Source organism: Maniola hyperantus, chromosome 13 (genome assembly GCF_902806685.2).
Source record: "Maniola hyperantus chromosome 13, iAphHyp1.2, whole genome shotgun sequence".
NCBI lineage: Eukaryota > Metazoa > Arthropoda > Insecta > Lepidoptera > Nymphalidae > Maniola > Maniola hyperantus.
In genome coordinates, this window is record NC_048548.1 from 10,129,063 (window position 1) to 10,144,580 (window position 15,518).

General features: G+C 36.4%; 1 protein-coding gene across 2 annotated transcripts in view; it reads right to left on the bottom strand.

The window, feature by feature from the left end:
• The window catches only part of LOC117987998 (extracellular serine/threonine protein CG31145), a 111,856-nt gene that overhangs the window by 38,451 nt on the left and 57,887 nt on the right, over positions 1 to 15,518 (bottom strand). For both annotated transcript variants that reach the window (XM_034975093.2, XM_034975092.2), the window contains exons 3-4: positions 7,483 to 7,824; positions 1,076 to 1,318 (exon numbers count right to left, since the gene is read on the bottom strand). In XM_034975093.2, coding sequence (XP_034830984.1) covers positions 1,076 to 1,318; positions 7,483 to 7,691 — 452 coding nt within the window. In that variant the 5' untranslated portion in view covers positions 7,692 to 7,824. The remainder of the gene's footprint in view (positions 1 to 1,075; positions 1,319 to 7,482; positions 7,825 to 15,518) is intronic.

The following is a 15,518-nucleotide window of genomic DNA, read 5'->3' on the forward strand; positions in this document are numbered from 1 at the left end:
ATGTCATAGTTCTCTGAAGTCACTAGTTACTGGCGTAGGGTGTATGTGGGTGCGTTGTAGTGCCTAGTTGACATCCTACGCAAAACCTCAGCGCTGCAATTTTACAGCAGAATTTCTACGAACATTTTAACCTTAGATGCCGGAACTTTATTCAACTTTTTTATTCAATTTAACTTTTACAAGTACCTACTTTTGAATCGTCAAATGCATTTACCAAACCATAGACTAATTAGAGCCATTACAAAGCAACGACGTTTCATCCAAAGGTGTGTAAACTACAGTATCTATAGTACGAGTAATCGAGATGATAATCGGGGAGGGAACGCCCCACACACCCACACAGCCCCCGCGCTAACCCGGTGCGGGCGAGCGCGAGTAACGTGCGGGTGTGTGTGGCGTCCCCCCGCCTCATACCCCGATTGCCGTCTTAAACTGTCGTATACATACACACACTGTAATTGTGTGCCGCCGACGACGACGCACAACTATTGATGTCGGAACCACCCCTTGCCGCTAAGCAAAATACAAATTTGTTTTCACTTTTCAAAATACGATGTTTAAACTTTGCCTATCCGTAGTTTTGTAATATTGTAGAGGTGCAACCTCTACCGTTATTTGGCTGGCAGCTATAAGGAAAACTTCGCAGCTGCCACACAACAATATTCAAATTTGGAACGCAGTGGAGAGTCCTCCTGGTCACGCACGTTACAAGATTCCACATTCCCTATCATCCGCTCGTCACGGCAACATCTTCTACCACTGTATTATATAAGGCTCGCGAGCCAGTCTGTATTGTACATAACATATCAATTGTAAAGTGTAAAATAAACATCATTATATGTAGCTGGTTCTTCATTGCATCAACCCTTCAGCTACAATATCTTTGCCATTGAAGGAATAATACGTTCATTTTACAAACAAAAAAAAATTACAAACAGAAGTCAGAACACACACACATAACTATAACTCACAATAAGTAAGAAGCATAAAAAGAAGAAATTTAGGTAAATATATTTTTTAAAGAAAGTAATACAAATGCATGAAACTACATATAATTAAATTACGCAGTAATTACCTTGGTTCCAAATCCTCCATTTCTCCTATCGTAGGGTTTTCCGGTCGCAAGACATTTAAGTCTCGATGCGGAGGCACTACGACAGGGTTGTCGTCGGCTTTTCCTTGCAACTGAAGTACTAGTATCCTTTGTAAGTCCTCGAAACGATCTGTTGGTGTGGACGGAGTTCTGGGTTCGGCGTCACCACCACTGGTTTCACTCGGTGCTGACTGCTCGTATTCTTTTGAGCTATTGCTGCCATTGCTGTGAAAAAAATACATTTTGTAATTCAAGTAGGTAAGCTCACCCGTAATTGCTACGGAAATTCCACGGAATGAATCAGCCCCCCAATTGTGTAAGAAAAACGTATTCATCGTTATTGTAATCGTCAACAAATTCTGACCTTTGATTGGTTGTGAAAAAATGTAAACAGCGAATCCCAAACTGGGATTCCCTGTGCATGAGAAGCCAGTCTTTCGCCCGAGCATACAAAAATGCTCAAGTGCAAAGTGATTCATGGTTGCTCACACTTTACATGATAACATTAATTAAAATATATGCATAATATATTCATAATCTTTCGGAAAATACCTAGTTTGTTCAAACAATAAAGCCCGTCCTTGGTGAGCATTTATAATTCTTGAGATTTTTGTTTAGCGGCTATTGTAAAGATAAATGACATAGATTGTAGATGTAGGCGCACACTACACAGCCATTGTTCTAACTTGTATGGCATAAAAGCATTGAGTGGCAAACTCATATTTCGTTTTGTACGTGTTTGCCATGCCGAGGTGACAAATTAATTATTGTATTGTTCGCTCAAATTGTTCTACTACAAAAGCTGTCACTTTTATAACATGAATATAAAGCTGTGGGCAGATACTCTGTAAACACCGTGAAATGAACATACAGTACGCCGCAGAAAGTAATGTACATCGGCCTTTAGAATGACATTTCGGCTTTGTAGAGCGTTCTCTGTCACTCATACATATATATGACGTTTTGTCGGTCTCAACAACAGAGCCAATGCTCTACAAATCCGCTATATCCTTCTAAAGGTCCCTGTACATTATTTTCTGCCGCGTACTATACCTACCCGCAGGCCGCACGTTACCCGCACCGGGTTAGCGCGGGGGCTATGCGAGTGTGCGGACTGCGGAGTGTCCCGCCCCGATTGCAATCTCGACCTATCGCGTACTATACACCTAATGCTTTTGTTATGTGTGTCATAGAAATTAACCGTAAAATGGATATTATTAGTAGGCATATCAATAAAACTCTACGTCCTAAATAAATATCAGATACGTTATTCCTATTGCTGTATACATTTATACTTACCTACCTTGCGGGATTTACTGGCAACCTTTGACATATTTAATTATGTTTGATATTATAATAAGTAAGTATGCGTAATATCCCAATGATGAAATAGTAAGTAATAAACACGTAACACGTGGATTATGAGTAAATTAATTGTTCGAAGATAGTAAGTAGGTATTTCAATCATGAGGCGCCCTTTAGACGCTCAGTCTGGCATCATGAACTTGGATTGGAAGCCAGTATTCTTGGCACCATTCCGCGCGAGCTTGATTTCTATAGTAATTAGATAAGGCTAGCTTTAAGTTTTATTGTAATATTTAAAAGAAACTTGGATTGACGAATTGAAAGTCAAAAGAAGTTAAAAGAATAACCTACGAAATTCTTTTATGTCCCATGCCTACGAGTAGGTAGGATGGACGATAAGTTTGCCATACACACAGACATGACAATTAAGTAATATCGGAATTAAATTAATTCTCTGCTCCACCAATCATAATTAACGGAATTAACTGATGCAGATTCGATCGGCTAACTCTAGTCCTTGGATGTATTGTAGGTACTTATTCTTTCAATCTATCAATCCATACGATTGATCTGATCAAGGTCACGAATTGATTTTGATAACAGATTGATTTGGAGTTCCATATTCGTTGCCTTTTGGTGTGGAGAAGGCTCGGCCCGGGGGCTCGAGCTCTTTTTGAGGAAATTTCGAAAAGGGTTATCGAGTCAACCGGGGACCCGAGAGCTGGCAGCTACCTTGGTCAAAACATTAGTTTGGCCACCCAAAGGGGTAATGCTGCCAGCATCTTGGGTACAATGCGTCGCTGCGGTGGTCTCGGTGAGGTTTTTGATTTAATTTAATTTAATGTTGTTTTATTTTACTTTTAATTTAGATTTAAGTTTTTTTAATATAATTGTCTATCCATTAAGAATATTATAGATTGATTTTGTCTACTTAATTGCCACCTACTTGGTCCTGCCATATTGATCCGAATACAAGGTGTCTCAATCTTCGAACAATACTGCTGGCATACCCTGTATATCAAAGTAAATTATACAAACTGGGCTATGTAAATGATAGATAAAATAAAATGTTACAGAGATAATTTCAGATAATAAACAGATTGTGACAGACCTACACAGCATACCTACTAGTAAAATATGTCCGATAAGGATAAAAGGGCGAAAAAAAACGGCTAAAGAGCAAAATTCATAGTAGGTATCCACTATCTATTATTTATTTCTATTTCAAATTATTGAACAAATGAGTTGGTACCATATAAGTAAGTAGGTACGTATAACTACCTATTTACATTTACTAATTTTATTTACGGTGCTTTTGGAGAAGTAACTACCTAAGCAATCTAGCTATAAATTACCTATATTAGGTATAAACGGATTAAGGCGGAATTGGCTTACTGATATTATATTATTATCCACGTAAGGTTCAATGCGCTGGGTCTAAGAACTTCTGAATCTGCATTTAGAAAATACGCCTAAGAAAAGATAGATAGATAGATAGATAGAAATACTTTATTGCACACAAAAAATATTACATAACTATTACAGAAACTAAAACTAAAAAATAATTGTATGCAAAGGCGGCCTTATTGCTCACAGCAATCTCTTCCAGGCAACCTTTGGTGAAAGGAGAAACTAGGTGTGTTGGATAGTACTTACACGCAATACAGAAAAATGAAGTAGTATAATATTATATAATATAATTAACTAACTATTTCAGTAAGTAATACATACATAACTAATATAATAAAGATATATATAAAGATTTTGAGAAATTACAACTTTAAAAACCTAAATCAAGACGGACGACGCGCGTCACATGATCGAACTATGAACAAATTTTATTAAGTATAAAAAGTTTTCAAGATATTTTTATAATTATGTTTTTTTCCTTATACACGGGTATTCAACCATGAAGTCGTTGTTTCAAACATAAATATCTGGTCAAGTCCGTGTCAGAAGTCAGAACACGCGTGAGGATTCTGTAGTTATGCTTATAAAAACCGTTTTAGCATAAACCAAAAAGAAGAATAATAATCACAAGCAAACTTATTTTTGTTCTGAATTTCTTCCGTTTTTTCGAAATTTAGGTGCACCGCACGGACCGCGATATCTAGGTCTATTATAGTTAGTTACTTTGCTATTGGACTTACAACAGTCGTGACAATTTGTCCATAACTTACTACTGAGTATAGTGCTATCCTAGAATTTTTCAGATTTTTCAATAATGTAATTACTTAGTACATTTAGGAGTTCTAGGGCTGGTAAATTAAACTTACTTATTACTTATTTCACCCCTTGGTTCGTAAACGGTAGATTTATTCAAAAACTGTTTATTCTAATCCATACTAATATTATAAATGCGAAAGTGTGTCTGTTTATCTGTCTGCTAGCCTTTCACGGCCCATCCTTTCAACCGATTTTAACGAAATTTGGTACAGAGATAGCTTGCATCCCGGGGAAGGACATAGGCTTTTTATCTTTATACTTTTTATCCCGAAAAATCACTAAACAATTTTTTCCTCATGACGTTTTGAAAATATGAATCCAAATGTTCAGCTTAAATAATTCCTTGACAAAATGTGAAACAATGGACAAACGGACAGCGAAACTATAAGGGTTCCTTGTTTTATTACGGAATCCTAAAAATTAAAGCGATTAGAGCTCCGTTTATAAAACAAAGTGACCAAAGTTCAATGTGCTAATCATTTTTCTCAGAAAAGTGAGTGATAAAAATTAAATAAATAATCTCACGCCGCGCGCCGGCTGGACGTATTCAAGGAAAGCGATTTAATCGATCACTAGCAGATGCTTTCGTCATCACTCGTGACTATTTCTATGTGGAACTATAATTCCGAGATAAAAAGTAGCCTAGTGCTTGCCCGTGAAAGTCCCATGAAGATTACCGACAGATGAAGTAGACAGGTGAAACAGACACCAATGTACACAGAGACAAATAACGGCAAAACATATTGCAGAAAACGAACGACGACGAATTAGCCAGCTGAAGTGGCAGTTGGCAGGCCACGTCTGCCGCAGAACCGATGGCCGCTGGGGCCTTGGGCAGACGTGTTCTGGAGTGGAGACCGCGTATCAGCGAGCGCAGTGTGGGACGACCTCCAACCCGCTGGACTGACGACCTTAAGAAGGTAGCGGGAAGTGGGTGGCGGAGTACCGTGTGTGGTGGCGCGCTCTTGGAAAGGCCTGTGTCCAGCAGTGGACGCAAACAGATTGATTGATTGATATTGCGTAAAATTTGATGATCTTCCTAGCGAAGTGGTGAACGCTGTGGTCTTATACCTACCTATAAACATCTAGCTTATGCCCTTATATAAATTTTACCCCCTTAGAGAATGATTTTTCAAAAATTCTTATCGTATAATGTACTATGAGGTATGTACTTTCAATGGATTGGTTTACTTACTTTAAACCAACTTTAAACTTTGTACAGTACGCAGCCGAAAGTGATGAACATCGGTCTTTAGAATGTCACTCATACCCATATGACGCTTTGTCGATCTCAACGACCGAGACAGTGCTCTACAAATCTGCTGTCTCCTTCTAAAGATCGATGTTCATCACTTTTGGCCGCGTACTGTAGTTAGTACCTATTACTTGACGATGATTAGTATATACCTACATCTAGATACTTGAGAAACTATTTTGTTTGATAGCAGGAAGACTTTATTCGAAAAGCATTATGAGTAGGTATTCAGCCTGACATTAAGATTTACAGGTTCAATCTTCCCTTTGATTGATTGATAGGCTTTTTTCGGGTCAGCATATAATACCTACCTACTTTAGCCGCAATCATCGACTGCTAAGTCAAATATATTAACGATACCATATAGCCAAAAGATTGTAGTCAAACTCGAATAATATTTACAAAATGATTACCTATGATTACACAGCCTAATGGAATAATTTTTATGATAATTCCGACTATATAATAGAGTAGCTATAGACCGCTCGAAATTACCATCTTCCGTGTGGATTTAGGTTTTATGTTTTGATACTTTTGAATAGTGATTCAAAACCAGTGGGACCTATGAAGTAAATAGGTAAGTTTCGGAAACTAGAAATGTACAACTTGAGCTTATTGCTTTTTGCTCAATATGAGGCTTCTAACATATAACTATTAACTATTATATCTTCTTTGCATATAGGTACCTACTTACCCGCGATTTCGTCTGCGTGGATTTGGGGAATTTTAAGATTTCATTGGAATTTCTCAAACTTCTTTCTTAGTAGCTAGCATCTACGTCATAGAGAAAACCCACGTGCAAAATCTCCACTCAGAAGTTTGAGCTGTAGGTACGTTGATAAGTCAGTCAGTCAGTTTCACAAATAGGTATAGGTACCTACTACTGAGATATTTAATAAAGTATTGTTATCTCAGAAGACGCTGTCAAACACACAAACATGTGATAACGAGACGACAGTGCCCACTATTATATTATTATGTTATAAACTAAACAAAAACAATTCAAGACTAGATTCCAATATCAAGTTATTATAATTCGCAATAAATAATACGAATTTAATTAGACGAGAAATAGCAAAATCTCAGTGATTGCCAATATTTCAAACATTTCAAAGTCGTTTGTTTTCATCAATTATAATTAACGATTTACCATTAAGTAAAGTGTATTTAGTAGATATTCCTCAGAGAAATGCCATTCTTAATTATTTTATCATATTGCGGCCGATATCAAAGTTCATCCTATTTCTGATAAGATAAACAGTTCAAAATAAGGAATTATTAAATACCTACGAGAATATTACAAAATTATGACGTAGAAATATACCAAATGTTACAATAGGTATAAACGTAACATCCTTATAAGGCTTATAACCATTTGAAACATTTTAGAATTTAGATACTTACTTACTCACATCTAGTAGGTACCTAATATATCGTATCTTCAAGATTATGATTAAGTTAACATTTATCTAACACAAACTTAACCAATTTTACAGGAAAAAATATAAAAAATTAAAAGTACATACCAAAAAATCATCCATAATTAAATGATCCGTACACAAATCACTACAATAAACGTAAACAAATACCACATCACTCTCACCTTTTCTGAAGGAATCGTTTCCGAAATTCTATATACGCGGACCGTCCTTTGTCCGTGTCGTCCCCAATTTTGACCCTCCCGTGCAAGGGGATTCTGTGGCCGGATATGCCATAGTCCATCTGTAGGTCGACCACGAGCATCAACGTGAAGAGAACGAGGAAGGCGCTAAGGGCAAGCGCGAGGCGCTCTTTTAGCTTCATGTTGAGCATGGTGCGCGCGGTCGAGCGGCGCTGCGCAGACGCACTGCCCGCAGCCGCGCGCGCATTCTCGGGGGTCGGCGAGCGCTTAGCCACGCGCGCGCATGTCCGCCACCGCCGCCACCGTACCACCCACCCGTTCGCACTGAAACAAATAACAATATATACCTTATCAGTAGGTATTATATTAACTGCAGGGTTGGAAAAAAGCGTCGGACTCGCACGAGAAGGGTTGTACAAGGAATAACAATTTTTTTTAATTTTCTTGGCGGCCATTTTGAAATTGTTATTAATTAGAAATTCTACTCTCTACCTATTACGGCACACGAGACAGTCCGCGGACAGATGGACGGACGGACAGCGGAGGCTTAGAAATAGGGTCCCGTTGGCAGCCTTCGAGTACGTAACCCTGAACAGTTAAAAAAAAACATTCTGTGTAAAACAAAATTTAAAAACATGTTTAAAACTATTGTTCAATTTTTTTTATAGAAAAATGATAACCCTGCTTATCAGACAACCACAGGTGATTGATAGTTAACGTGGGCGCGATAAATGAGCCCAAAACATCTGTATCGTACACGAGATTAGATATCGCATCTATACAATAGTATAGCCCGTACAAAATGACTCCTCACGCGCCATTTTACAAAAGTACGGCTCACCTTTAAATTAAGGGCTAAAATCGGTCTTTTGACATGAAATTTGACACATAAAGTTGAAATGGCGTCTTATATATTGTTGTTAATAAGCTGTGATAGCATAGTGGTTAGGACGTCCGCCTTCTAATCGGAGGTGGGGGTTCGATCCCGGGCACGCACCTCTAACTTTTCGGAGTTCTGTACGTTTTAATTAATTAATTAACATCACTTGCTTTAACGGTGAAGGAAAACATCGTGAGGAAACCTGCATGCCTGAGAGTTCTCCATAATGTTCTCAAAGGTGTGTGAAGTCTACCAATCCGCACATGGCCAAAACCCTTCTCACTCTGAGAGGAGACCCGTGCTCTGTAGTGAGCCGGTGATGGGTTGATCATGATGATGATATTGTTGTTGTTGTAAGTAAAGTATCCGAAATCCTTATCATACAAGCTAATTTCCTCAATTAAGTTCCTTCTCATGAAAAGAGATCGTAAACAATGATTTGGTGCTCTTCATCCCCTAGATTCTAGAACCTATAAGTATTCTCTTGTAGTATGTTAAAAATACTATAGTAGAGTAGGTATACATAGGATGCTCTCCAGCACGATGGACTGACGACTTAAAGAGGGTGGCGAGAAGCGGCTAGATGAGGAAGGCTAAAGACAGGGTGTAGTGGAGCTCACTAAGGAAGGCATATGTTCAACAGCAACCGTAACTGATCATGGTGGATGATGGTGATCGTGTAATAAATAAGGTCTAAGGATAATATTATAGCGTACCCATCAATCCAAGTCAAGCTGTTTATATATTTAAAAAAAAACCGGCCTAGTGCGAGTCAGGCTCGCGCAATGAGGGTTCCGTACTACAGTCGTATTTTTTCGTCATTTTGCACGATAATTCAAAAACTATGATACATAAAAATAAATAAAAATCTGGTTTAGAATGCACAGGTAAAGACCTTTCATATGATACCCCACTTAATATAGTTATCTTACTTAGAAATTTAAAAATTCTTATTATTAGTTCACTAGCTGATGCCCGCAACTTCGTCTGCGTGGAATTAGGTTTTTTAAAAATCCCGTGGGAACTCTTTTATTTTCCGGGATAAAAAGTAGCCTATGTCACTCTGCAGGTCTTTATCTATACCCATGCAAAAAATCACGTCAATCCGTTGCAACGTTGCGACATGACTGAAGGACAAACCAACAAACCAATAAACCAACAAACAAACACACTTTCGCATTTATAATAAGGGTACTGATGACCACAATTTTTTTTTTGTGTGATCTAACCCTAAATTCACGGTTCATAGAAATGTCAATTCCCCAAATGTCAGCTATAACATGTACGTACCTGCCAAATTTCATGATTCTAGGTCAACGGGAAGTACCCTGTAGGTTTCTTGACAGACAGACAGACAACAAAGTGATCCTATAAGGGTTCCGTTTTTCCTTTTGAGGTACGGAACCCTAAAAAAGATCACAAAAAGCTAACTTATTCATCTACTATCAGACAAGCCTAGAAGATCACTAAATACGCTCGATTAAATGTCAGAAACGTGACATTTTTATAAGCAACCAGTTCATAAAATACCAAGGAAACGGCTAATAATGTCGTTTGAACCGCACGCTGCTGCAGAGTTCAGTAACGTTTGGTCACAATCACGAGGTGAAACGATTATGCAAGAGTGAGTACCTAACGACTTTTGTGCCCTTGCATTTTGTAAGCAGAATTGCAGGATGTCTAGGAAACATGAAATGAAATGAAACGAAATGAAACGAAAAAAGAGAAAAGGAAAGGAAATGAATATAAAAATATACTTTAATTTGCCAAATATAAGTAGATAGCAACTTAAAATTATACAAGGAGAGAAAAAAACTGTACAATAGTAGGAAAAGCAATCTCTTCCTGGCAATCCTAGAAAATGAAAAATAACAGGAAAATAATTAGGGTGTACACTGAGTAAAAATAACAGCAAACTTTCGTTGCAGTATTTATAATTCCGAAACTTTTAGTGTGAAAAAAATTATCTTACATTATGCTCAAAATCAATAAATTAATTAACTATTAATTCAAAAATATGCTTACTGTATCTCTTACAATTCAGTTTTCTAGATATTTTGCTTATTATGATAACCTAGATGTAGTACTTATTACCTAAGAACTGTACATTCTAATAAAATTCGTTTCCACGAGGACCACATAAGTGTGGCCGTTATAGGTATTGTTTACTCAAGTTTAGTTAGATAGCTGACATAAAGAAATTGGAACACTATTCGCTATGATTCTGCGTAAAACCAAGTGTAACATATCTGCTGTGTCTAGCAGTAAATAAAGTAAGTGCAGGGGTTTCAAACATTTTTCAATTTTGCCCAGATAAGGCCTTTCCCTTGCTTTTAGGTTTCCGTATCTCAAAAGGAAAAACGGAATCCTTATAGGATCACTTTGTTGTCTGTCTGTCCGTCTGCATGTCGAGAAACCTAAATAGGGTACTTCCAGTTGACATAGAATCATGTTTGGCAGGTAGGTAGGTCTTACAGCAGACATATGAGTAAAAATCTGAAAACCGTGAATTTGTAGTTACATTACACAAAAAAAAAATTGTGGTCATGAACTAATAATTATTAGTGTTTTCAATTTCCAAAGTATTGCACTTTTTTTTTTGCACACTTGTGCATTCTAAAACAGATTTGTTTATTTTTATACATCATAGTTTTTGATTTATCATGCTAAATGTCGAAAAAATACGACTGCAGTACGGAACCCTCGGTGCGCGAGCCTGACTCGCACTTGGCCGGGTTTTTTTTTCATTAATTCTGTGCGGAACCCTAGCTATAAGCCAACCGCATCTCTTGATCGGGTCATTGGTCTCTTTATGTTCATTTTATAATTACCTACTTATTGGAAACCAGTTCTAATGTAAGTATCAATCCTGTCCTTGCTACAACTTTATGTATATCCCACTAAATTCTGTTTTCCTGTTTTGGTCATCCTTATTTATAGAAATAATTAAGTAGGTATATTAAAGATTATTTCTTTAGTGAGTTATTATATTATACAGTAGATGATGCCCGTGACTTCGTCCGCGTGGATTTAGGTTTTTAAAAATCATGAAGGAACTCGTTGATTTCCTGGGATAAAATGCCTATGTCCTTACCCGGGATGTCAACTAACCTTGTACAAGATTTCATTAAAATCGGTTAAACTGTTGGGCCGTGAAAAACTAGTAGAAAGACACACTTTCGCATTTACAATATTAGTATGGATAACTAAAAGGTTGTAAGTGATCGATTTAGCAATAAGATTACACCCTTCTGTACCATCTGCTTATCTCTTGTATGTTGTGTGTAATAAAGAGTTTATCTATCTGTATTGATGGAGTAGATATATTGAGTCCTAAGTGAATGTTTACAACTGATACAAAGCTTTTAGTTTCGGCTCCGATCATTACAAAGTACTTTAATGGTCGAAAGTTCCGGTTTCAAACATCGGAAGGCACTCCGAAAACAGGTCGACGGACGAGATTGTACCCGCGGCTATTTACAAGGTTCTGAACACCTGAATTAGTTGCAATCAAAAACACGAGTTCAGCGCATGCATATTAAACTGACACGAGTAAGTTTGCAACATTGTAAAATGAAGACTCAGAAAAACATGCTAGAAAATCGGTCAAAGTATGTTAACCCTTGACGCAATACTGGTGATAAAGATTACGAACTAGCTGATGCCCGCGACTTCTTACGCGTGTATTTAGGTTTTTTTAAATATCCCGTGGGAACTCTTTGTTTTCACGGTATAAAAAGAAGCCTGTGTCACTCTCTGGTCTTTATACCCATGCAAAAATCGCGTCAATCCGTGCGACGTGATTGAAGGACAAACCAACAAACCAACACACTAACAAACAAACACACTTTCGCAATTATATAATATAAGATTATGAATTTTCACGCCATAAGTAATTATTTCACTTAATATTTAAAATGCATTATTATGACTTCATGACTATCAGATCAAATTAGTATAGGACCGAATAATGTCGGATGATATTCTGGAATTTCAGTTAATAATATAAAATTGGACAAACAGTTTTGAGGGCTTCCAAGCAGTATTGAGGGCGTTAATGACGTAAACATAGCTATACCTATTGAATAGTTTCGAAAAAAAAGGATTGATAAAATTAACATTCAACTACATTAGTTTTGAACTTATAAAGTAAATTATTCAAATTATTATTACGCGACAAATAATACGTATGAATTAAATTTTAGATAATTCTAAACTACAGGTTTAAAAGAGCTAGAATCCAGAGGAGTAGGTAAATCAAAATAAAAAGTAGACAATATAACTAGATCATTGTGATTTGTGAGGAAAACAAGTGCTAAAAAGGCCATGATAAAAACAGATAGATGAAAAAGACTAAAATATTAACCGCTGAATAGAATTTCACCAAAAACCCTGTCGGCGTTAGATGTAAACACGACCATATAAAAATATTGGAACATTCTGAGGTAAAAAAATACGCGCTAAAAGAGTCATGTTTGTGTGCGAATAATATTCAGAAGTGAAAAGATTCAGGTGAGGAAATGAACAATATATTTTCTTTACAGCATATAAGTTTTGCTTAATATGACTAATATTCCCCATTCCCTCCAAATAGTAAGCGTAAAGTTTGAGGTATAATTGGTGATACAACAATTTACAATAGTTCAACGGTTAAACCTGTCATTTAGTACGGACGAAAATACGTCCTGATTTGATCAAGTTTTGAACTTTGCAATTCTTAATTTTCTTTGAACAAAACCTCTGTCAAATCCGCAAAGTAAAATACGCAGCCGCGTCAAAGATTGAATTATATACGAGCGAAGCCGTGAACAAAAATTATATTGATATAATAATGGTACTGGCTAGCCAACCACCTTTCTTTCTGGTGTAAATATGTTTTCATCTCAACCTAAGTGGATTTCTGAAGTCTGAAAAGCGGGAAAGATTATAAATGGTTAGATACATACTTAACGAGAAACTCATATTTTTAAAAGCGAACAGAAAAACAGACGTATCATCTGATGGTGATATAATTGCTTCAAATAGTAGGTGTAGTAACTACGTAGACGATCATTTTCATCGATATCTACGTCGAAAAAGGATACAAAAAAAGTAATCCATAACGGTAAGTATTTCACGTCACGTTTCTAAAATGCAACCTGTACAAGAAAAATAGAATAAACATTGTTGCAACATCAGTTTGCGATCGAAAAAAAAACGAATTTGATTTATCTGTTCGCGATCCGAAACAATATGTGACAACAAAAAGCTCTGTTATAAATCTAAAGCCCCTACTAGGGGTAGTGGGTATAGGTGTGCAGTAAACAAATTAAAATTACTAAAAGAAGTGATGGTGAAATGGCAATCAGAACTATCGATAATCTATATTAGGTTGACTCGTCTAAATATTTGTATTTACTTCGTCTGATTACTACATTTATTATCTTTTCTAAGTGCATCACGCATACCTAAACTATAGACTTAAATACTGCTCTATCTATGATCATAATCGGTCCTCTATAATCTGAAAAATAATAATTAATTGACTGACACGTCCCTGCTTTGCTCCGAGATGTAATATCTGAAAATCTCTTTGAAAATTCTGAAAATTCCATGCCAATTTTCAAAAAATCTTGAAACATATATTTCTTTAAGTATTAAAATTGCATTATTTTTCAAAACGCAAATACTAATCATGAAAATAACTTGAAAAATTGAGAATTTTCATATAAACTTTGTTCCCTTATTATCTCTTGAGACAAAAGTGCCTACCTCAAAAAAGGAACCTACTGTCAAATATTCAAGATTCTAACCTTACCGCACCAGTTTAAAAATTTAATTTTGTGGACTATCAAGTGAATAAAAACACGTAGTAGTAGGTGTTCAAATTCGCATGTATACTTACTTATCTACTGCAGTGAGACACTTCAGATTCGCACACGAGTATGATAGCGTTGAACAAAAAGACTTCAATTATCCAATTTGCGCATACAGTACCCTCGTTAATTTATATAAGTTCGAAACTTGAAAGAGGTTAATTAGTGCCACGGAAAAATTGGATGGCGCCGCTATTGTTATAGAAAAGTGAAAAATAATGACAACTCTAGACTTTATCTAGTTTATAGCGTAGACATACCGAGTTATTATAATAATATAAGAACCTATGTTTAAAAAATATAATTATTGGAGCACTAGATGAGGCCTGTTACTTTTACAGCTCCTTCGTAACAATCACAATGTATTCTGAGTGCCATTAGAGATAATTAGGTACCCAAAAATTTTGTGGCTGCGGCCACCGGTCAACTCTAGAGTTGCAACAGTAGGCTATTTTATTTATTTAGTACTAACAATACCACAAACAATACCAAAAATATTGTTACTAGCACACTAACTTAGGCAAATGTACCGTAAATTTAAGCTCAATACTATGGACATCTGAGTCTGAAATAAAAGATTATTTATTTAAGTATATTATGCAGTGATTGATACTCATGTACCTACTTATTTTACATGATCAATATAGGATCAAAAACATTGAGTTGAACTTATCAGAATATCAGATCTAATGTCCAAACAACAAACGGTGTTTTACTTAGGCAATAAAAATAACAAAAGAACATTAAATTTAAAATAGTTCGCATGCTAATAATGATGATGACACCGGTTCCGGATGCATGGTCACTACTCACTAGTGGCTTCTATAGTCAGTGAGTAATAATAGTATACACGAATGAATGGATTAATGAATGCTTTATTTAATTACCTACACAAGTTTAGTATCCAGCGCATACAACGCGCGATCTAACTGTCTTGGTTTTTATTCCTACTAGCGACCCACCCCGGTTTCGCACTGGTAGCTTATATTACAATTTTCGTAGGGATCTTTAATTTTTAGGGTTCCGTACCTCAAAAGGAAAAACGGAACCCTTATACATATATACATATATATATATATATATATATATTTTTCATTGTCATTTTGTTGTCTGTCTGTCTGTCTGTCCGCCTGTCTGTCAAGAAACCTACAGGGTACTTCCCGTTGACCTAGAATCATGAAATTTGGCAGGTAGGTAGATCTTATAGCTGACATTTGTATCATAGTTTTTGAATTGTCCTGAAAAATGTCAAAAAATACGACTGTAGTACGAAAGCCTCATTG